A 17,013-nucleotide genomic window follows, 5' to 3' on the forward strand; every position below is an offset into this window, starting at 1 on the left:
CAGCCACAGCACGGCTGGGCTCAGAGACAGGAGGAAAGAGGCTGCTGCCCGGCCCAGAAGCTGCGTGGTTCCCTGCCCTTTGCCCAGGCTGGGGAGCGGGCACACAGGGGAGGAGACCTGCAGTGGAGCCAAGTCCAGACGCCGCCACTGGGAAGGCTCATCAGTGACCACCCTTGTGCGTGAGTGGGGGCCCAAGGCCAGAGTCCCAGTCCTAACGCTGCTGCTGAGCAAGTGCCCTTGAGCAAGTCTCAGAGGTGCCAAGCCTCACCCTCCTCACCCATTAAGGCGGAGGCCAGAAGCCTCCAATGCAGGTCAGGACAATGGACGTGAAAACGTTTGCAAGTGCAGAGCGCGGAGAACCCTGCGGGCTGATGCTGGCACGCGCCTTCACTCTCGTGGACACATATCTTTCATTTTCCACTGAGCACTGGTCCTTGATGCTGTCCAAACCCCCAGGCCCAGCCTCCCTTCTACAAGAGCAGGACCTGGCAGCCCCCTGCAGCGCTCCTCGCGGCCACACAGGGGCACTGTTGGAGCTTGGGGAAGGCACCCTCCACCCTCTGGCTGGGAGCTGCCTCCATCTCAACCCTCACTCGGGGGTCCACCCTCCACCCCCTCAATGAGGGTGACCCAGGCTGACCGAGGTGCCTGCTGGTGGGTGGGCGGGGGTTCCAGTGGACATGCTCCCCCTCCCTGCCTCGGTCCTGCCCCCAGCTCAGGCAACTGTCCAGGCAGGATGGGACAACAGGGGTGCTGAGGTTGCTGAGGGCTGGTGGGGCCAGTGCCCCTTGGGTCTGAGCTTCAGCAGGCCCCTGACCGTCCCTGCTTCAGGTGGCTTTGACGAGGGTTTGGGGATTTCCCTCCGGGGCTTCTGACCCCTGACAGCATCTCCAAGGTCATGCCCCAGGTACAGGGATGAGAATCAGTGCAAGAGTGTGGCCTCCAGATAAACAAGACTTGGGTTGTTCGGTGCAGGCCTAGAGTCCCTGCACCCTCCCTGCAGGTAGAAGCCTTTTGTAGGCAGCACAGGCTGGCAGGTGCATTCTGGCTCCACCCCACCCCAGTGGAGAGCTGGTGTCATGTCCCTGGCCTCAGTTTCCCCATCTGCAGCATAGAGTATGATAAAGCGACCTCCCGGCCCCCCATTCCGGGATCTTGGCCAAGACCGCGGAATGGGGAAGGGGTGTAAGAGGAGAGGCCCTGGCAGCGGCCCTGAAACCCCCGGTCCCCAGCAAGTGCCAAAGTGCGGGTGGAGCCCTGGATCCACAGGAGGGTTCTGAATCCATCAGAGGGTGGAGGTCATTTGCCTCCAGGCAAGATTCCAGCATTTCCCAGGAGCTGGTGGCCAGTTGGGGGCAGGCAGCCGAGGCCACACGTGGTCCATTCACTGCACCCTCACAGAGCCCCAGCCCCCGGCCCTGGGACCCAGGAGGGCCTGGATTGCCAATGCTCCCATTTCACAGATGGGGACATGAGGTGGGGGTTAACACACCCAGGGTCTCTGTTTATTGGTGGCATAGCAAGGAACCCAGTCCAGCTCTCTTAGAGGGGAGCCCTGCTCTGACCCTGGGGAGGCAGAGATATGGGGAGCCCACATTTCCCCCAAGGTTCGGCTGTCCCTCTCCACACAACCAAATGAGGTGGTGCAGTGGTGAGGACCCGCTGGCTCTCCCTGCTGGGCCACCCCTTTCAGGGCCAGGATCGGGTTGAGCAGGCCAGCTGCCCCTAGGGTAGCTCCACGCAGGGGCTGTGACCTCCCTGGGGTCTTTAATGCAGGTTGAGCTGAAGAGGGTGCTGGGGGCAGGAGGAAGATACACCGGGCTCAACTGTGAGTCTGGAACCTTAAGGGAAAGTGATCTCCAGCCCTGGTGTTCCCTCCCACAGCGAGGCCTTCTAGAATAGATCCCACCACAAGGCCTTCTAGAATAGAAGCCCCTAACCCAACCTGGGCCACAGCCTGGGCCCACCCCTCAGAGGCCCCGGGCAGGAAATGGGCAGGCCCAGAAGGACCCACAGGCCGCGGAGGGAATGCCCTGCCCGGACCCGCTGGCGCAGGTGGCAGCGCGGAGCCCGGGGAAGGGGCCTCGGGAGTGAGCGGTGCAGACCCTCAGGACCACCCTGGAGCCACGGGGAAGGAGGCAGCTTCGGGTGGGTCCCAATCGCCTAGGTTGGCAGCACAGGCCTCCGGACACGCCGATCCCCACCTTCCCTCCCTCCCCTCTCCTCCCCTCTCCTCCCCTTCCCTCCCCTTCCCTCCCCTCCCCTCTCCTCCCCTCCCATTCCTGCCTCTCCTGCTTGCTCCTTCCCTCAGCCCCTCTCTCCTCTGGTGGTTCTGTGGGGGCGGCGCTGCCCTCACACTCCAAAGTCACGCCCCCTGCACCCCCTCTGCGTCCCCCCACGACCCCCTGCTGGCCCCCTGTGTTCCCCTTGCCCCCTTCTGCGTCCCCTACCCCCCGTGCCCCCCTGAACGCCTCCTGCGTCCCTCGCGCCCCCCTCTGCGCTCCCCCTGCGTCCCCAGCGCCCCCTCCATGCCTCCTGCTTCCCCTGCACCCCCCGCGCCCCCTCCACGCCCCCTGCATCCTCCGCCCCCCTGAACGCCCCCTGCACCCCCCGCGCTCCCCGCGCCCCCCTCCGGCTCCAGCTGGGCCACGGCCCATTGCAGGCACCCGTCCACAGATGGAACCCATTAGGCCCCAGCGCCTCTCGGGACGTCCCGCTAATAAGTGACCCTCTGTAAATGTTAGGAATGAGTCAAGTTTACGCCACGCTGCTGCCTTCCCGTTAGCGGGTGGCGCCGCTGATGCCCGGGGGAGTGCAGGGCGGGAGCTGCTGAGCAGGCGGAGGGAGGGCGCGGCAGAGCCCTTCCCGGCCTGGGGGGTTGAGCGTGGCCTGACGGTCTCTGATCAAGGAGCCTGGGGTGCCTCTTGCCACCCTGCTGGGCCTCCATTCTCCGCTGTACAAAATAAGGGGTTTAGAACAGAATAGCGGAGCCCTTCCGGCAGCTCTCCTCCTGGTTGGTGGTCTTGGCACCTGGGTCCCAGCTGGGCCCAGGAAGAGGAGCAGGGACATCCCTCCCCCTGCCCCACTGGGCTGCTGCTCCCAAGGGGGGCCCGTTACTCCCTCCAGAAGAAGAGGCAGCGGGGGAACCTGCAGAGCAGGGAAACCAGCAGTGAAGACGCCTCCCAAGACCTCCCAGGGGACTGAGATGCAGACTCTGGTGTATCTCCGGACTCTGGAGCTGTCCGGAGGAGGGCTGGCTGGCCCCGGACCTGGGCTCACCCTGGGAGGCATTTGCTGAGTGGCTGACCTTCACAGGGCAGCAGGGTCAGAATAGGGCCTCTCCAGGCGCCATGCTGAGCCTGGGTCTGTGGTGACTCTCCAACCCTGGTGAGGGAGGCTGAGATCTTTGGGGTGCAGATGGAGGATGAGGCCTGTGTCCAGGGAGCATCCGAGACAGCCGGGACAGCACACACCAGGTGCAGAAGGCCTGGCTGGGGTCAGGAGGAGGGCCGGGGTTGGGGAGCAAGGCACAGCCACCAGCCTAGGCCTGAGGTCAGAATCCGGGAACGCAAGCAGGGTCTCAGGGAGGGCCAAGAGAAGATGGGAGGCAGGAGGCGGCCAGGTGGTCACCCACAAGGACCCTGGGCAGGAGGAAGATCCAAGAGGCACAAGGTGGGGGAGCAGCTCTGCGGACCCCAGGGAGAGGGGTCCTCCGTGCTGACGTGGGAGCCAGGCAAGGAGGACTTGGGCAGACTCTGGAGTGTGGTGCTGGAGAGCCCCTAGGAGTGGACATCCCCTCCCAGCTTCCCCTGGCAAGCATCCGGTCACCCTTTAGTAGTTAATTCACTGCCTGAAATTTAGATATCCTTAAGGCAGCAGGCCAGGGGACAGCTGTGGCCTTGTGTATTCCTGCGGGATCCTGCCTGGGCTTCTGCTGATTTGGCACAGTCGACTTCCGTGTTCACAGGGCCCTGTGTGTCCTGCCCACAGTCAGTAATCTATTCCACCTGGCAGGAGTCCCCTGCCCTGGTGCCTCGGCCCTCCCCAAGCTGTGCCCTTGCCCAGCAAAATGCCATTAGGGCCCAAGACCCTCAAAACCAGGCTGGGATACCCAGGACACCCAGGGGCTCCTGGGGCAGCAGGGCAGCCACTCAGCAAACACCTCCCGAGTGTGAGCTCAGGTCCTGGGCCTTCCTGCCCACTTCTGGGCCTATTGGAGTCTCTTCCCTGGCAGTCGGCTTTCATGAAGGACCCACCTGGGAAGGAAGGCTGTCCTCGCTGTCCTCGCTACCCTCATTGCCCCGGCCCATGCAGCCCTCTGAGGGCAGCCGGAGGGTGGGAGTCCCTGACTCTGCCCAGAATTCATGGCCGTGGGAGGAGAGGGCTCCACGGGCTCTGCTCATCCTCAGAGCCTCAAGCATGCAGCCCCAGGCCTGCCCACCCTCCCGATGGACCGAGCCTGTGGAGGGGCAGCGGGCAGCTGAGCAGAGAAGGATGGGTTCAGCCTCAGCCCTCTGACCCGTCCTCAGCCCCCACCCCACGCCACACACACACGCTGGGCTCTGTGACTGCTGCGTGAGATCTAGGCCCCTCCTCTGGCCCCACCGCTTGCAAACAAGCGGTGAGACCACCTGCTCCAGGTGGGCGAGGATGGTGGGTTTCTTGTGGAGCAGAGGCAAAGGCACCTGCCTGTCAGCATCCCCTAGGGGACCGCTGACCGCTTAGCCAGCGCTCAGCCCAGCCCCCACCCAGACAGGGCAGAGCCCCAAGTGCAGTACCTGCTACCTCGGCTGGGTGTGGTCCTCCTCTCCAGAACCTGGGGACAGGCGCAGCCCCACTCCACAGGTGGAGAACCAAGGCATGCACCTGAGTGACCTGCCCAGCCTCACCCTGTCCTCTCCAGGGCACTCCGCTGCCTTGGGGTGGCCCTGTGGTAGCTCCCATTCAGTGGGATTGTAGGGGGGTGCCTGGCAGCTGCTGGGGGCTGCCATCTCCAGATATCCCTGGGGGTGTCTTTCAGAGACTGGAGGACACCATACTGAGTCCCACGGCCAGCAGGGAAGACCGGGCACTGACCGTGCGTGGGGAAGGCCGGCGGGCCTCACCCACCCCCGTGCCCGCCCACATCCGTGAGATCGTGGCCAGCAGCCTGAGTGAGGAGCCACCCCAAGGTGACGGCATAAGGGACAGTCCTGGGCCCGGGGCTGGCCCCACCCCCCACAGGGCCACCCTCAGGGGCATCACATCAATACCCACAGGGCACTGAGCAGGGCCTGAGCAGGGCTGCCTCTGTGTGGCACCCTTGTGTCCACCTGAGTCTCTGCTTCATTGGTGTTGGTTTCTTCCTCAGCATGGAAATGCTAGCCCACCCCCTGAGCTCTGCCCTTCCTGCACCTGCCCCAGGCCCCTGTGCTGCCTCCAATTGTCCACCTGGCGGCTGAGGAACCAGCTCCAGGCTGCCTGTTCAGTGTGTGCCCAGGACTCCGCGCGTGGGTCCCAGGGATCCCTCTCTCCCAGGATCTGTCCGGCCTCCTGCAGGCCCGGGGAACTGGCTGTGTGTGTATTTACAAAAGCACCTTATTACTCGGGGACCAGGTCCCTTCCCCTAGAAGCAGCAGGGCTCGCAGCTTCACAGACAGGGCGAGTGCCCCGCGTTCAGGCCGCCCACATACTCTGCTGCCATTGGTTTAGGGCTCGGCCCGGGCCTGGGTCTGCACTGGGGTTCCAGGTACTCTGAGGTGGTAGGATTCCAATTAACATGAGAGGAAGCGGGGCTCAGAGTGTGAAGTCGGCCTCCCTACGTCAGGGTCCCTGGCTCAGAGTGTGAAGTCGGCCTCCCTACGTCAGGGTCCCTGGCTCAGAGCTGGGGCCCCTCCCAGGAGATGCGGTCAGGTCCAGCAGCTGGAGACCGGTGGCCAGCCCAGGGTCCCACCGTGGAGAGAGGGCACAAGGCTGAGTGCGGGTGGGCCCTGGTCTGGCCACCCAGGCTGAACCAGGTACCGTGCAGCAGGGGTACAGGAGCCGAGAGCCACCATGGCCCGCGTGCAAGAGGAGAACGAGCTCCTGCAGGAGGAGCTGACCCGGCTGGGGGACCTGCTGGCCCAGGCCGGCGCCGAGCGAGATGAGCTGGCCAGCAGGTGCCGTGTGGTCAGTGAGCAGGTGAGTGTGTGCAGCAGACTCAGGACAGGCGGGAGGGGGCAGCCTGGCCCTTGGTGAGGGGTCACTTTGTCGGGCCTGCAGTCAGAACCTGGGACTATTGGCAATTTCTAAGACTGGGAAAGACACAGTGTCAGCCACCGGACATTCAAACCCTGGGCAACAGATGAGGAAACTGAGGCAACCGGTGGGATAACAGGCAAGAGGTGGGAGGCCAAGCAGCACATGCCCAGGCTGTTCCCTGATGCCTAGCATGTCCCCTAGGTCTCGCAACCCAGCTTAGGCACTGACTTGTCCCTGTACCTGCCCGGGAGCCCTGTGCAGTGGCCTGGCCAGTCCTGACCCACAGAGCCCAGTGCTCAGCCCAGCATCAGCACAAAGCGGGCACCTGCACGGCAGAGGACAGCAGGCCAGTGGGCACCGATCCCACCCCCAGACGAAGCTCACAGAGAAATGGCTCCACCCTAGCCTCGTGACCCTTTCCTGACAACTGAGGCTGACTGGGACCGCTTGGACCTCAGAAGACAGGGAAGGGGCCAGACAGGGCTGTATCTTTGGTCCCCTGGTGGCTGCGGTGCCTTCCAGGGTGATGTGTGAGGTGAGCGAGAGGCATATTTAGTCACAAAATGTGGAGCTGGGGAGGGCCTCCCATTGTGTAGCCAGGGAAACCGAGGCAGAAAGGTCAAGAAACCTGCTAGGCCAGAGCCTCTCTCCTATGTCGGCTCTCCAAGGCATGCTGGCTTCTGAGGCAGGACTTGGTAAGGAGCCAGTGCGTGGAGTGGGGTGTCCAGCCCACCTTGTGGGGGACTCGGGGCCCCTGCCGGACCCATGCCGTCTTCAGAGCCCCCACGGTTCCGCATGGCAGGTCAGATGACCCCACTTTCCAGATAAGGGAGTCAAGGCTCAGAGCCAGCCAGTGATCACGCAGGACACACCGCCATTACTGGGGCTGAGACCTGAACCCCTGAACCAGATCTGGTCCCTTCTTAGACACGTGACCAGTGACCAGTATCGGGGACCAGTGGTGTCCCCAGTGGGCCTCGCCTTCTGGAAGGGTCCTTCCCAGGACCAGCGACAGCACCAGCCCCATAGGGATGCCCTCAGCTCTCCTAGGGGCCCGCTCTCTGCTCCCCACCCAGTTCTATCACGCCCTGACCCCCACACGGGAAACACGTTTCCATTGTTGCTGGCACCCCTGGGAGGGGAGCCCCTGAGGGCAGGACCTGGGGTCCACCCCACCTGATGGGGGCCCCAGCGCGTGTGTGAGCTGCCAGCTCTTCCTGGGAGCCCCTACAGCTGTGGGGAGGCCTTGGGGGAGACATCTTCCTAGCACAGGGTGGGGAGATGTTGGGAACAGGCCGCTGGGAATAGAAGCCGCAGAAATGCTGCCGACAGATTAGTAAGCCGCATGAGTCAGATCCGAACGCGCCAGCAGCCCAGTGCACGCCAGCTCCCGAGTGGCTCAGCAGGCAAAGTGTGGGTGCCAGGAGGCTGGGCCTCACTCCAAGTTACCCCCAAGTGTGGGTGCCAGGAGGCTGGGTCTCACTCCAAGTTACCCCCAAGTGTGGGTGCCAGGAGGCTGGGTCTCACTCCAAGTTACCCCCAAGACAGGGGGAACGGGGTCTGGGTGGCCAGAGTGCCTGACCGTGGAATCTCCATCCTGGGGTGGCACCCCCAGACCCCACCCGGCTCCTCCAGGGTCTTCCAACGCCCCCTTCTCTTCCGGCTGCTGGCTGAGGAGGGGCCCCTCGGCTCTCCCATGCGTTCAGCCCTGGCACAGCCACAGCTGAGGCACCAGGCCTGCTGCCTTCCCCTCCACCCTTCTACCTGGGCCATCCTTGTCCCTTGATTTCCTGGGCCTAAGTTCAGTCTTGGCCCAGTGACAGCCGAGTGGCCCTGGGCAGTGGGCCCACATCATGGTGGGTGTGGTCCTGCACCCTGTAGGTGAGGTGCAGGACTCAGGCAGGAGGCCCAGGTGGAGGGAGCCACAGTCACTCACTCACTCTCCAGGGGGCAGCCCCAGAGACAGCCCAGTGACCTTCCATCCGGCCCCTGTGTGCCTGAAGCAAGCCCTGAAACCCCTGCCCCTGCCCTGACAGCTGGGCTGCCCGGGTAGCTGGGGCAGTGGGGCCTCAGTTTACCCATCTGTAAATGAAATGTGGGCATGCTCCAGTGGCCCCCAGAGCCGTGCCCCCACTAGGCCACCATACTCACGCTATCCTCAAGACCTGATGGAATCAGCACATCAGTGCAACCCAGCGTGCCCCTGCCCCTCCCCTCCTCTGCCAGCTACGGGCACTTGGCACAGGGCAGGAGGCTGCCTGTCAGGTTCATTGTGTGAAAGGGCCTGCGCCTCACCAGACCCAACCCCAGCCCCTGCTGTGGGGCCCCAGGGAGCCCATTCTTCCCCACCAAGGTCGGCTTTGTGCCCAAGATGCCCCAGCCCCTGCCCGGCGGGTTCAGGGGCAGCCAGACCAGGTGGGCTATTGCTGTTCCCCAGCTGCAGGCCCGGTTGGAGACCACTGAGGCTCAGCTGCGGAGGTCAGAGCTGGAGCACAGCGTGGATCTGGAGGAGGCCCTTGGCCGTCTGGAGGTTGCTGAGGAGAGGTGAGGCCAGGCGGGGGGCAGTCAGGGCTCCAGAAGCACAGCCTTCCCCCCGAGAAGCAGTGGGCCCCTCTGTACCTTGGGGGCTACCGACAGCTCTTCCCAAAGCAGCTGTGAGTTCAGTTTCCCTGGGAGTCAGCCCAGGCCTCCACAGCAGGGCAGGGGCTGGAGAAGGCGCAGCTGGGCGCGGGGACTTGAGTGGCTGGGCAGTGTGGGGGCCTCAGGGCGCTCCCTCTTGCTGTGGGGAGAGTCCAGGCCGAGTGGAAACAGTGAAGCGCTCAGCCTCCCGGGCTCAGCACGGGCCTCTCATGCGACCAGGCACCGCCGTCCCGGCCTCCCGAGAGCGGCTCAGCAGCAATCCTATTATAGTAGCAGCATCACGACTCTACCCATCGCTACCAGACCCCTCCCTGGCTCCACACCCCAGGGGCAAGGGCTGCTCACCGTGGGGGATGGGGCTGGTGCCAGCCTTCCACATGGCAGCCTCTCCACGCTCTGCCATCCTCCCTGCCACGGGTCAGCCTGGCTCGTGAATAACAGGGAGGGGTGAATAACAGGCAGAGAGGGAGAGAGCCCCCACCCCCACCGTCAGTGAGCGCTGACATTAGGACCCTGGCAACAGACCCAGGTCACGAGCCACACCTGAGTCCCGGGTGTGGATCACCCACTCTCACACCCTGAGATGGTGCTGACGAGGTCATGCCTGGGCTTATTGAGGGCGCCTCTGCCCGGCCCCCACCCTGCCCGCACTAACCCAGCCCCCACACTAACCCAGCCCCCGCACTAACCCAGCCCCCACGCTAACCCAGGCCCACCAGTCTCCCAGACCTGGGCAGGTTAAGTTGTTTGTAGAATATTGCCACATTTGGTTCATCCTCCAGGAATCTGGAAAAGGAATCAAAGGGCTGAGAAACTTTTGAAAACTGGTTTTGAGGGGGAAGAAAAATAACCCAAGAGGAGGCTTAGTCTGGTGGGCAGAGAGGAGCAGTGAGTGAACCACGGCAGCCTGGCGGGGGTGCCGGCTCCTGAGGTCCACCCACCTGGCAGACTTGCACCCCTACTGCTGCAAGTGTGGACCTACTCATGGCGGGGAAGGCCCCAGGGTGCAGCAGAGGCCGTCCCCCACCCCGGGCATGTCCAACTCCCTCTCTGGGTCACCCAGCCCCGTGAAGGGCACCTCCCTCCCATCCCCTGGCACCTTGTCTCAGGCATTGAGGGGCGGGCCAAGTTTGTAGAGGCAGCCAGGAGAGCTCGGGGCAGGGACTTGGGGGAGGACAGAGGGCAGATGTCGCAGGAAGGCGGGAGGGCACTGGGCTGGCACCTGGGAGAGCCACCTTGATGCTGGCACTCAGTCTAGGGGTCCCTTGTGGGGCCCATGGTAGGTGGGGGCAGAGCAGGGTCAGGTGGGGCCCATGGCAGGCAGGGGCAGAGCAGGGGCTGGTGGGGCCCATGGCAGGCAGGGGCAGAGCAGGGGCTGGTGGGGCCCATGGCAGGCAGGGGCAGAGCAGGGGCTGTGCACCTGAGCCAGGGTCAGTTGGGCCAGAGGGTTTGGGGCTCCATTCAAGCCCCTTGACTTGGGGACTCTGAGCGCCTCTTAGGAGAGGCTGCCTACCCCGGCCACTCCCTGGGGGTTCTCCGTCCAGGAGCACTGGCCTCTGCCAGGTGAACGCGCTCCTGCGGGAGCAGCTGGAGCACATGAAGAAGGCCAACGACGCGCTGGCCCAGGAGCTGGCTGGGACGACGGGCAGCGTGCAGCGCCTGCAGGGCGAGCTGGAGCTGAGGCGCTGGGCCCAGAGACAGGTGCTCCCCCAACCCTTGCCCACCCCGCAGCCGCCTGTCTGGGTGCCTATGCCTGGGTAGCAGGCAGGGACCTGGTGAGGGTGTGCTGGCTCAGCAGCTATCCCTCTTGGGGACAAGGCCACAGTTTCTTGCCACACCATGTCCCCAACCTGGCTTGACCACAGCAGTCTGTGGAGTGAGGGACTCCCTGGTCCACCCCCACACTCCCCCACCCAGAGAAGGAGGGCAGGGCTCTGAGAATGGGGCACTGGGGCCACATCCCGGCTCTGGTGTGGACCACCCTGTTTGGAGAGGCAGGTTTTCTCCATAGGGTGAACTCCAGGCCAGACTTCAGGAGGGGGGAACCCTGGAAGGAGCCTGGGGCTGGCCCGCTGCTCGTGGCGCCTGGTCGTGGCCCCCCAGGTCCCCCTGCAGCCTTACTCACTCCAACTTCTGAAACCCCGAGGCATGCAGGGGGTCAGGGCACAGGGTTGGGAGGGAGACATCCAGGTGTTCATGCCTTGCTCAGATCTCTCCATGGTCGTGGGACCCCCTGAAGCTGCTGTAGCCTTGGGTAACGTGGCTCTCCATTCAGGCAGTCCCTGAGGGCCTGAAGGTGTTCCCAACAGCCCTCCAGCAAAGGGGGCCTGGACGCCCAGCCCCTGCACGCTACGGGCACCATGGGCAAGGATTTCCCCAGGAAGAGGGGCCCCCCGGAAGATGTGCTGTTCCAGGTGGAGGCAGGAGCCGGAGGGGCAGCTGCAGTTCTGGCCTCAGGCTGCCTCTACAGACGTCCCTCAGACAAGCCTGTCCGGGAAGGGCCGCACTCACCCCCACGGGGGCCAGGTCCCAGCCCCGAGCCCCGCCACAGCTGCTTCTCCTAAAAGGCAGATGTCAGACACACCAGCCGAGGTTTACCCCCTGAGAGGGAATGCCGGCCTCTGCAGAGCCCCAGCGGGACCGTGCTATCAGCAAGGAGTCATCGCCTACGCTAGGCCTGCTGGCTCGAGGCATTTGAGCAGATCTCCTGTTCCCCCCACTGCCTGGTCCCCGTCCTGGTCCTCAGACCGCGGGGCAGGTCATCTGATGAACACAGGAGCTGATTCCACTGTGTGAGAACAAATGCCGGAAGGAGAGGGTCCCTGAGTTCAGTTTGGCATTTGATCACCCAAGTCTTTATTTTCCCTTTGTCCTTGAGGGAAACTCAAGGTTGGTTGACAGTTGCTTTCTCTCGGCACGTTAAAGATCTGCTTTCTCCTTCTCCTTCCGCTGCTGCCGTTGAGAAGTCAGCTTCCAGGCTGCCTGGATTCTGACTGGCTCCCTATCAAGGTAACGTGTCCTCTCACCTGGCTGCTCTTAAGATCCCTGCTCTGACTTGGTGGTTGTGCCATGTCCCTGTGTTGTGTCTGTGTGTAGATTTATTTGTTTATCCCGCTTTAGGGCTCGTGGAGCCTCTGCGTCGCTTGTTGTTTTTGGAAAGTCAATATTCTTAAACATTGCCGATGCTCACCACCCACCTCCCCTCCTCTGAGCTCTGGCTAGACGTGTGTTAGCCATTCTGTCTGTCTCCCAGGCACCGTTCACGGTTTTGTTCCTTTTATTACCCTGGACTATATTCTAGATAATTTCTTCAAATTTCCATTTCTGTCTATCAGTTTTCTCTTCTGATGTCTAATCTCTGTTAAATTTGGCTACTTAGCTTAAATTGCAAATATGGTATTTTTCATCACTAAGAGTTCCGTTTCATTCTTTCCTATATATTAAATAGCTTACTCTTAACTCACATTTTCTTTTTTTCCTCTTTGAGACAGAGTCTTGCTCTGTCACCCAGGCTGGAGTGCAGTGGCAAGATCTCAGCTCACTGCAACCTCCGCCTCCCGGGTTCAAACGATTCTCCCGCCTCAGCCTCCAGAGTAGTTGGGATTACAGGTGTGTACCACCGCACCTAGATAATTTTTGTATTTTCAGTAGAGATGGGGTTTCACTGTGTTGACCAGGCTGGTCTCAAACTCCTGACCTCAGGTGATCCGCCCGCCTCAGCCTCCCAAAATGCTGGGATTACAGGCGAGAGCCACCTCGCCTGGCTTCTTAACTCACATTTTCAAGCCTCTTATTTATTTATTGGAGCATGTTAAGAATAGTCTTTTTGTAGCCTGTGTCTGACTATCTAATATCTGAAATTCTTTAAGGTCTGGTTCTGTTGTTTCTGCTGGTTTCTGATCATGGTCCTTTGTTTCCTTGTGCCTTTGGTGATTTTTTATTTTCTAACTAAAGAGGGGTGTCCCCTCCAGAGGGTGTATGGCCAGGTGTGGGTTCAGAGAGTCATGCCCTCTAGAGGGTGCATGGTCAAGTGTAATGGGCACAGAGGGGCATGCCCTCTGGAGGGTGTATGACCAGGTGGAATGGGCACAGAGGGACGTGTTCTTTGGAGGGTGTATAGCCAGGTGGAATGGGCACAGAGGGACGTGTTCTCTGGAGGGTGTATGGCCAGGTGTTATGGGCTCAGCTGGGGGGAACCTCAGGTGTGGGATCAGGTGAGGGGTTCAGGCAAGCTTCATGAAGATGAGATGATGATCTAATACCTGAAGTTCTTCAAGGTCTCGTTCTATTGTTTCCACTGGTTTCTGGTCATAGTCCTCTGTGCGAGTTCTGGAGAACAGGCAGGATGTGAGTGCTCTACCTGAAGGCAACCTGGAGGAGCAGGGGTGGGGTTGTCACAGGCAGGGAGAGGTGGTAGGAACACAGTAGCCCCCTGAGTTCCAGAGGTTGGCGAGCAGGAGAAGGCGAGTGCAGGGCCTAGAAGGTGGTGTGGAGACTCTGAGACTCCTGGCTTTCATCTTAGCTCCTTGCAAGGCTGGAAGCACTGAACACACACAGTTCCCCCATTCCTGCCCCCAACACAGAGTCCTCCCACTCGGCTCCGTTGCAGCCTAATCACTGGCCTTGTCTCAGCAGTGACTTCCCACCCTCCTCCCTGCTGAACCTTGGGCCCCAGTGCTAGAGGCTTCTAACGTCAGTGGCTTCCCCACCCTCCTCCCTGCTGAACCCCAGTGCTAGAAGCTTCTAACGTCAGTGGCTTCCCCACCCTCCTCCCTGCTGAACCGTGGCCCCAGTCCTGAGGCTTCTAATTTGCTTCTGTGTCCCTGGCACCTTTGAAGTGCCAGACCAACACCTGGACATCTTCAGGAGCCTCCAGAGTAAGGAGAAAGACTGTACTGGAGAAAGGAGGCCCGTCCTCTTCCCTCAAAGTGGGAGGGTAGGAGCCACGTGCCGCCGAATTGTCTGCCCCATGCCCCAGCAGGGGACCGGGCCTGGTTCTGGAGTGTTCTGAGCCTGAGCAGTTCCTGAGAGTAGCTGGGGAGCTGAGACTGAGTCAGCACCTTCTCTCTTCAGGGACCGACAAACCCCACCCTTCCACCTCCATGCACGCAGGCTGGCCTGGAAGGGCTGAATGTGGTCATATCCCCAGGTCATCTCCTAGGGAGAGGCAGAGTATGGCCCCAGGGTGGGGTTGGGGGAGCCCATGGCTCCTTTGCCTGTGAGATGTGGGGACTTTGGGATGCTGGGTCCACTTCCAGCCCCCATGGAGAGGGACATGGCACCTGGAAAAGAATGGGCTTCAGGGAGGGTAGAGGCGCCCCAGCCTGGAGTGGACAGGAGGCCTCTTGCTTTCAGACCCGGCCAGGGGGCCTGGAGAAGCCCCGGGACCTCCTTCTCCTGTGGAGACAGGCCGTGGTGCTGGGGACAGACCTGGCGGAGCTGCGAGCAGCCACTGAGAGGTGAGTGGCGGCTGCCCCACCTGGGGCCAGGCACCAGGCTGCAGGGAGCTGAGGCCCCCTCCGGGAGAGGGGAAGTGGTGCCTGGGGCGGGCCCTCCCATGGGTGCAATAGCCCTGGCCTGCCGGCTCCTCAACCAGCCCTGGCTGGGCCTCAGGCTGGACAGTGGGAGCAGTGATGAGGGTGGCCGAGGAGGGCAGTCAGGGAGAGGGACAAACAGGCCAGGGAGGTGGGTGGGGGACACCAAGGAGAGATGAGAGGAGGGTGGACAGGACATTGTGGGGTGGGGGACACCTATCCAGATGGAGCTTCCGTGGTCTGTCCAGCCTTGCTGGGTGCCACACTGGAGGTCAGCCCTGGTACCACCCTGCTAGCCCTTACATAGGTAGCAGCTCCTTGCACAGGAAGAGTCAGGGGCTCAGAGGGTCGATGACTCAGTGAAGGCTGCTGCAGTCTGGCCCCGCCCCTGCTCACTCCTCCCCAGCTGCTTCCTGGCATTTGGTGACACATGGGAACCATCAATGCCATGCAGCGGGGGCTTCTCCTGAGGATGGCCAAGGAGGGGGTCCTCTGTGGGACTGATGGGACTGATGGGACCAGGCCCTCCCTCTGCAGATGGGTCCTGAGTCAGCCACAGGTGCTGCCCTTGTCTCCCAGGGGCCTCGCTGACCTGCAGGCAGACACGGCCAAGACAGCCCGCCGCCTGCACACTGCCTGCCTGAACCTCGACTCCAACCTGCGACTGTCGGCCAGCAGCACGGCCAGCACCCTGGGGCAGCAGCTTCGGGACAAGGTTGGGGAGATGCTGCAGCTGCAGGTCCGCTGGGACACAGAGAAGGTGGCGCTCCAGGCCAGGTGTGTGCCCAGGGTCAGCAGGCTGGCACAGGGAGGGCCCGGAGGGGTGGGGCCCATCCAGCCTGCCCAGCAGCTGTGGATCCCAGATGTGGTCACACCGTACCAGGGGAGGTGGGGCCCTGGCGTCACTGGTGGTGCACACTCTTCAGAATCACCATCCCAGTGGCTGCAGGGCACTCCCCTAATGCCCAGGAGGCAGGCACTGGGGTCTCCTACAGTGAGGGTTTCGGGGAGCACAGCAGGGAACTCACTGGGTTTGTGTCCTGGGAGTCAGCACCCGGAATTGGAGTTTTCAGGACTTAAAGCAGGGCACGTTGTTCCAGGGGAAGAGCTCACCTTAGGTAAATTGTTTAAAAACGGAGGCAGGAAGAGGGACCAGGCCTCCTCCTGCCCCACGTGAAGGACACCCACACCCTCTCTGGGGTCTGCGATCTCGCCGTGACTGTGGAAGGTTTCGGCTCAGAGGTCTCTTGAGGGCAGCTTCAGCAGGAAGTGGGGAGGTGGCTCCCCAGTGGAGGTCTAACCTGCTGGCCGTGGGGCCGACGCCTCACAACCGGGGGTCCGGGGCCCACTTGGCCACAAACACCCTGCCAGGCTGACAGGCAGAGGCCCTCCCTACCCTCAGGGGGTCTAGCTGAGTCAAACACACCACAACCTAGCCCCAGACGAGCAGGACAGGACATGGGGGCCCAAGGGCTGCAGGGGCCGCACACCAGGGCCTGAGCCACAGGAAGGGGGACCTGGGGTCTTTAGTAAGAAGGTGGGTCCTGGGAAGGAAGGAACAGTAAAGTCACTTATTGTTAGACTGATGGTGACAGGTGCTCCAGGCAGAAGGACTGGCCGGACAAAGGCCTGCAGTGGGCACTCCCTCTGTTGTGCCATAAGGACGGGGCAGAGCCTCGGGCAGTCACTGCATCTGAGGCTGGAGAGCTGGTCAGGGTGTGGGCCTTGACTTCTGAGACCGTGGGAGCCACTGGAGGCTCTGTAGCAGGAGAGACGCGTGCTCAGACCAGGGACGGAGGCCACTCACACAGAGGCATTACCCAGCACCGGCAGGGGGGCCGCTGCACAGAGGAGTCTGGGCAGAGCCAGGGCATGCTTGGGTGCCCATCCTCTGGGCCCTGCCCTTCACCCTCCCCCACATCCCCAACTCCTCCCAGACTCTCAGAGCAAACGCTGCTGGTGGAGAAGCTCACAGAGCAGAACGAGCAGAAGGCGAGGACCATCGCTGCCCTCAGAACCGACCTGCAGAACCTGGTTGGTGGGCGGGACGGGAGTGGCTGTGTGGTGGGGGTCTGTCTGCCACAGGAAGCCTGGTGCAGTGGTGGCCCGGGGGGACGGCGGACAGCCTGTAGGGCAAGATGGAGTCCCTGCAGTGCACTCTGAGGCACATCAGGAAGGTGCAGCCCCTTGCCTGTCCTCCCAGTGGCGAAGATGGAGGTGGCCCACAGGGACCCTCAGGACTGTCCGCATGGTCCCCATCAAATCATGGCCCTGTGCTCTGGGCCCCTCTATCCCTTCCTCTCTGCACCTTGAAGGTGGCCCAGGAGGACGCCCAGTGCCTGGAGCTGTCATGGAGCAGCATCACTGAACTGGGGGAGCCACGGCACCCATTGAGGAGCCCCCAACGTGCCACATCCCCCCATCAAGGGGCGTCCCCACCACATACCCACTCCCCGGCCACCCTGGACCCTGTACTGCAGGCCGTGCGGGCAGCCATCGAGAGGCGGCGGCGGCGGGAACAGGTGGGCAGCCGCAGCCCGCAGGACCCCCTGTCTCCCTAAGGGCAGAAACATGAGTCCCTCAGGCTGAAGGGTAGTTATGGGGCCCCATGGCCCCAGGG

At 62.5% G+C, this 17,013-nt stretch overlaps 1 protein-coding gene across 1 annotated transcript in view; it reads left to right on the forward strand.

The window, feature by feature from the left end:
- The window catches only part of CROCC2 (ciliary rootlet coiled-coil, rootletin family member 2), an 82,677-nt gene that overhangs the window by 5,781 nt on the left and 59,883 nt on the right, over positions 1–17,013 (forward strand). Inside the window, 8 exon segments of the mRNA XM_025403972.1 lie at positions 5,021–5,171; positions 6,008–6,159; positions 8,657–8,763; positions 10,404–10,560; positions 14,215–14,318; positions 14,973–15,170; positions 16,331–16,427; positions 16,709–16,915. Of these exon segments, the coding sequence (XP_025259757.1) occupies positions 5,021–5,171; positions 6,008–6,159; positions 8,657–8,763; positions 10,404–10,560; positions 14,215–14,318; positions 14,973–15,170; positions 16,331–16,427; positions 16,709–16,915 (1,173 nt within the window).

The sequence above is a fragment of the Theropithecus gelada genome, chromosome 12 (assembly GCF_003255815.1).
Source record: "Theropithecus gelada isolate Dixy chromosome 12, Tgel_1.0, whole genome shotgun sequence".
Taxonomy (NCBI): Eukaryota; Metazoa; Chordata; class Mammalia; order Primates; family Cercopithecidae; genus Theropithecus; species Theropithecus gelada.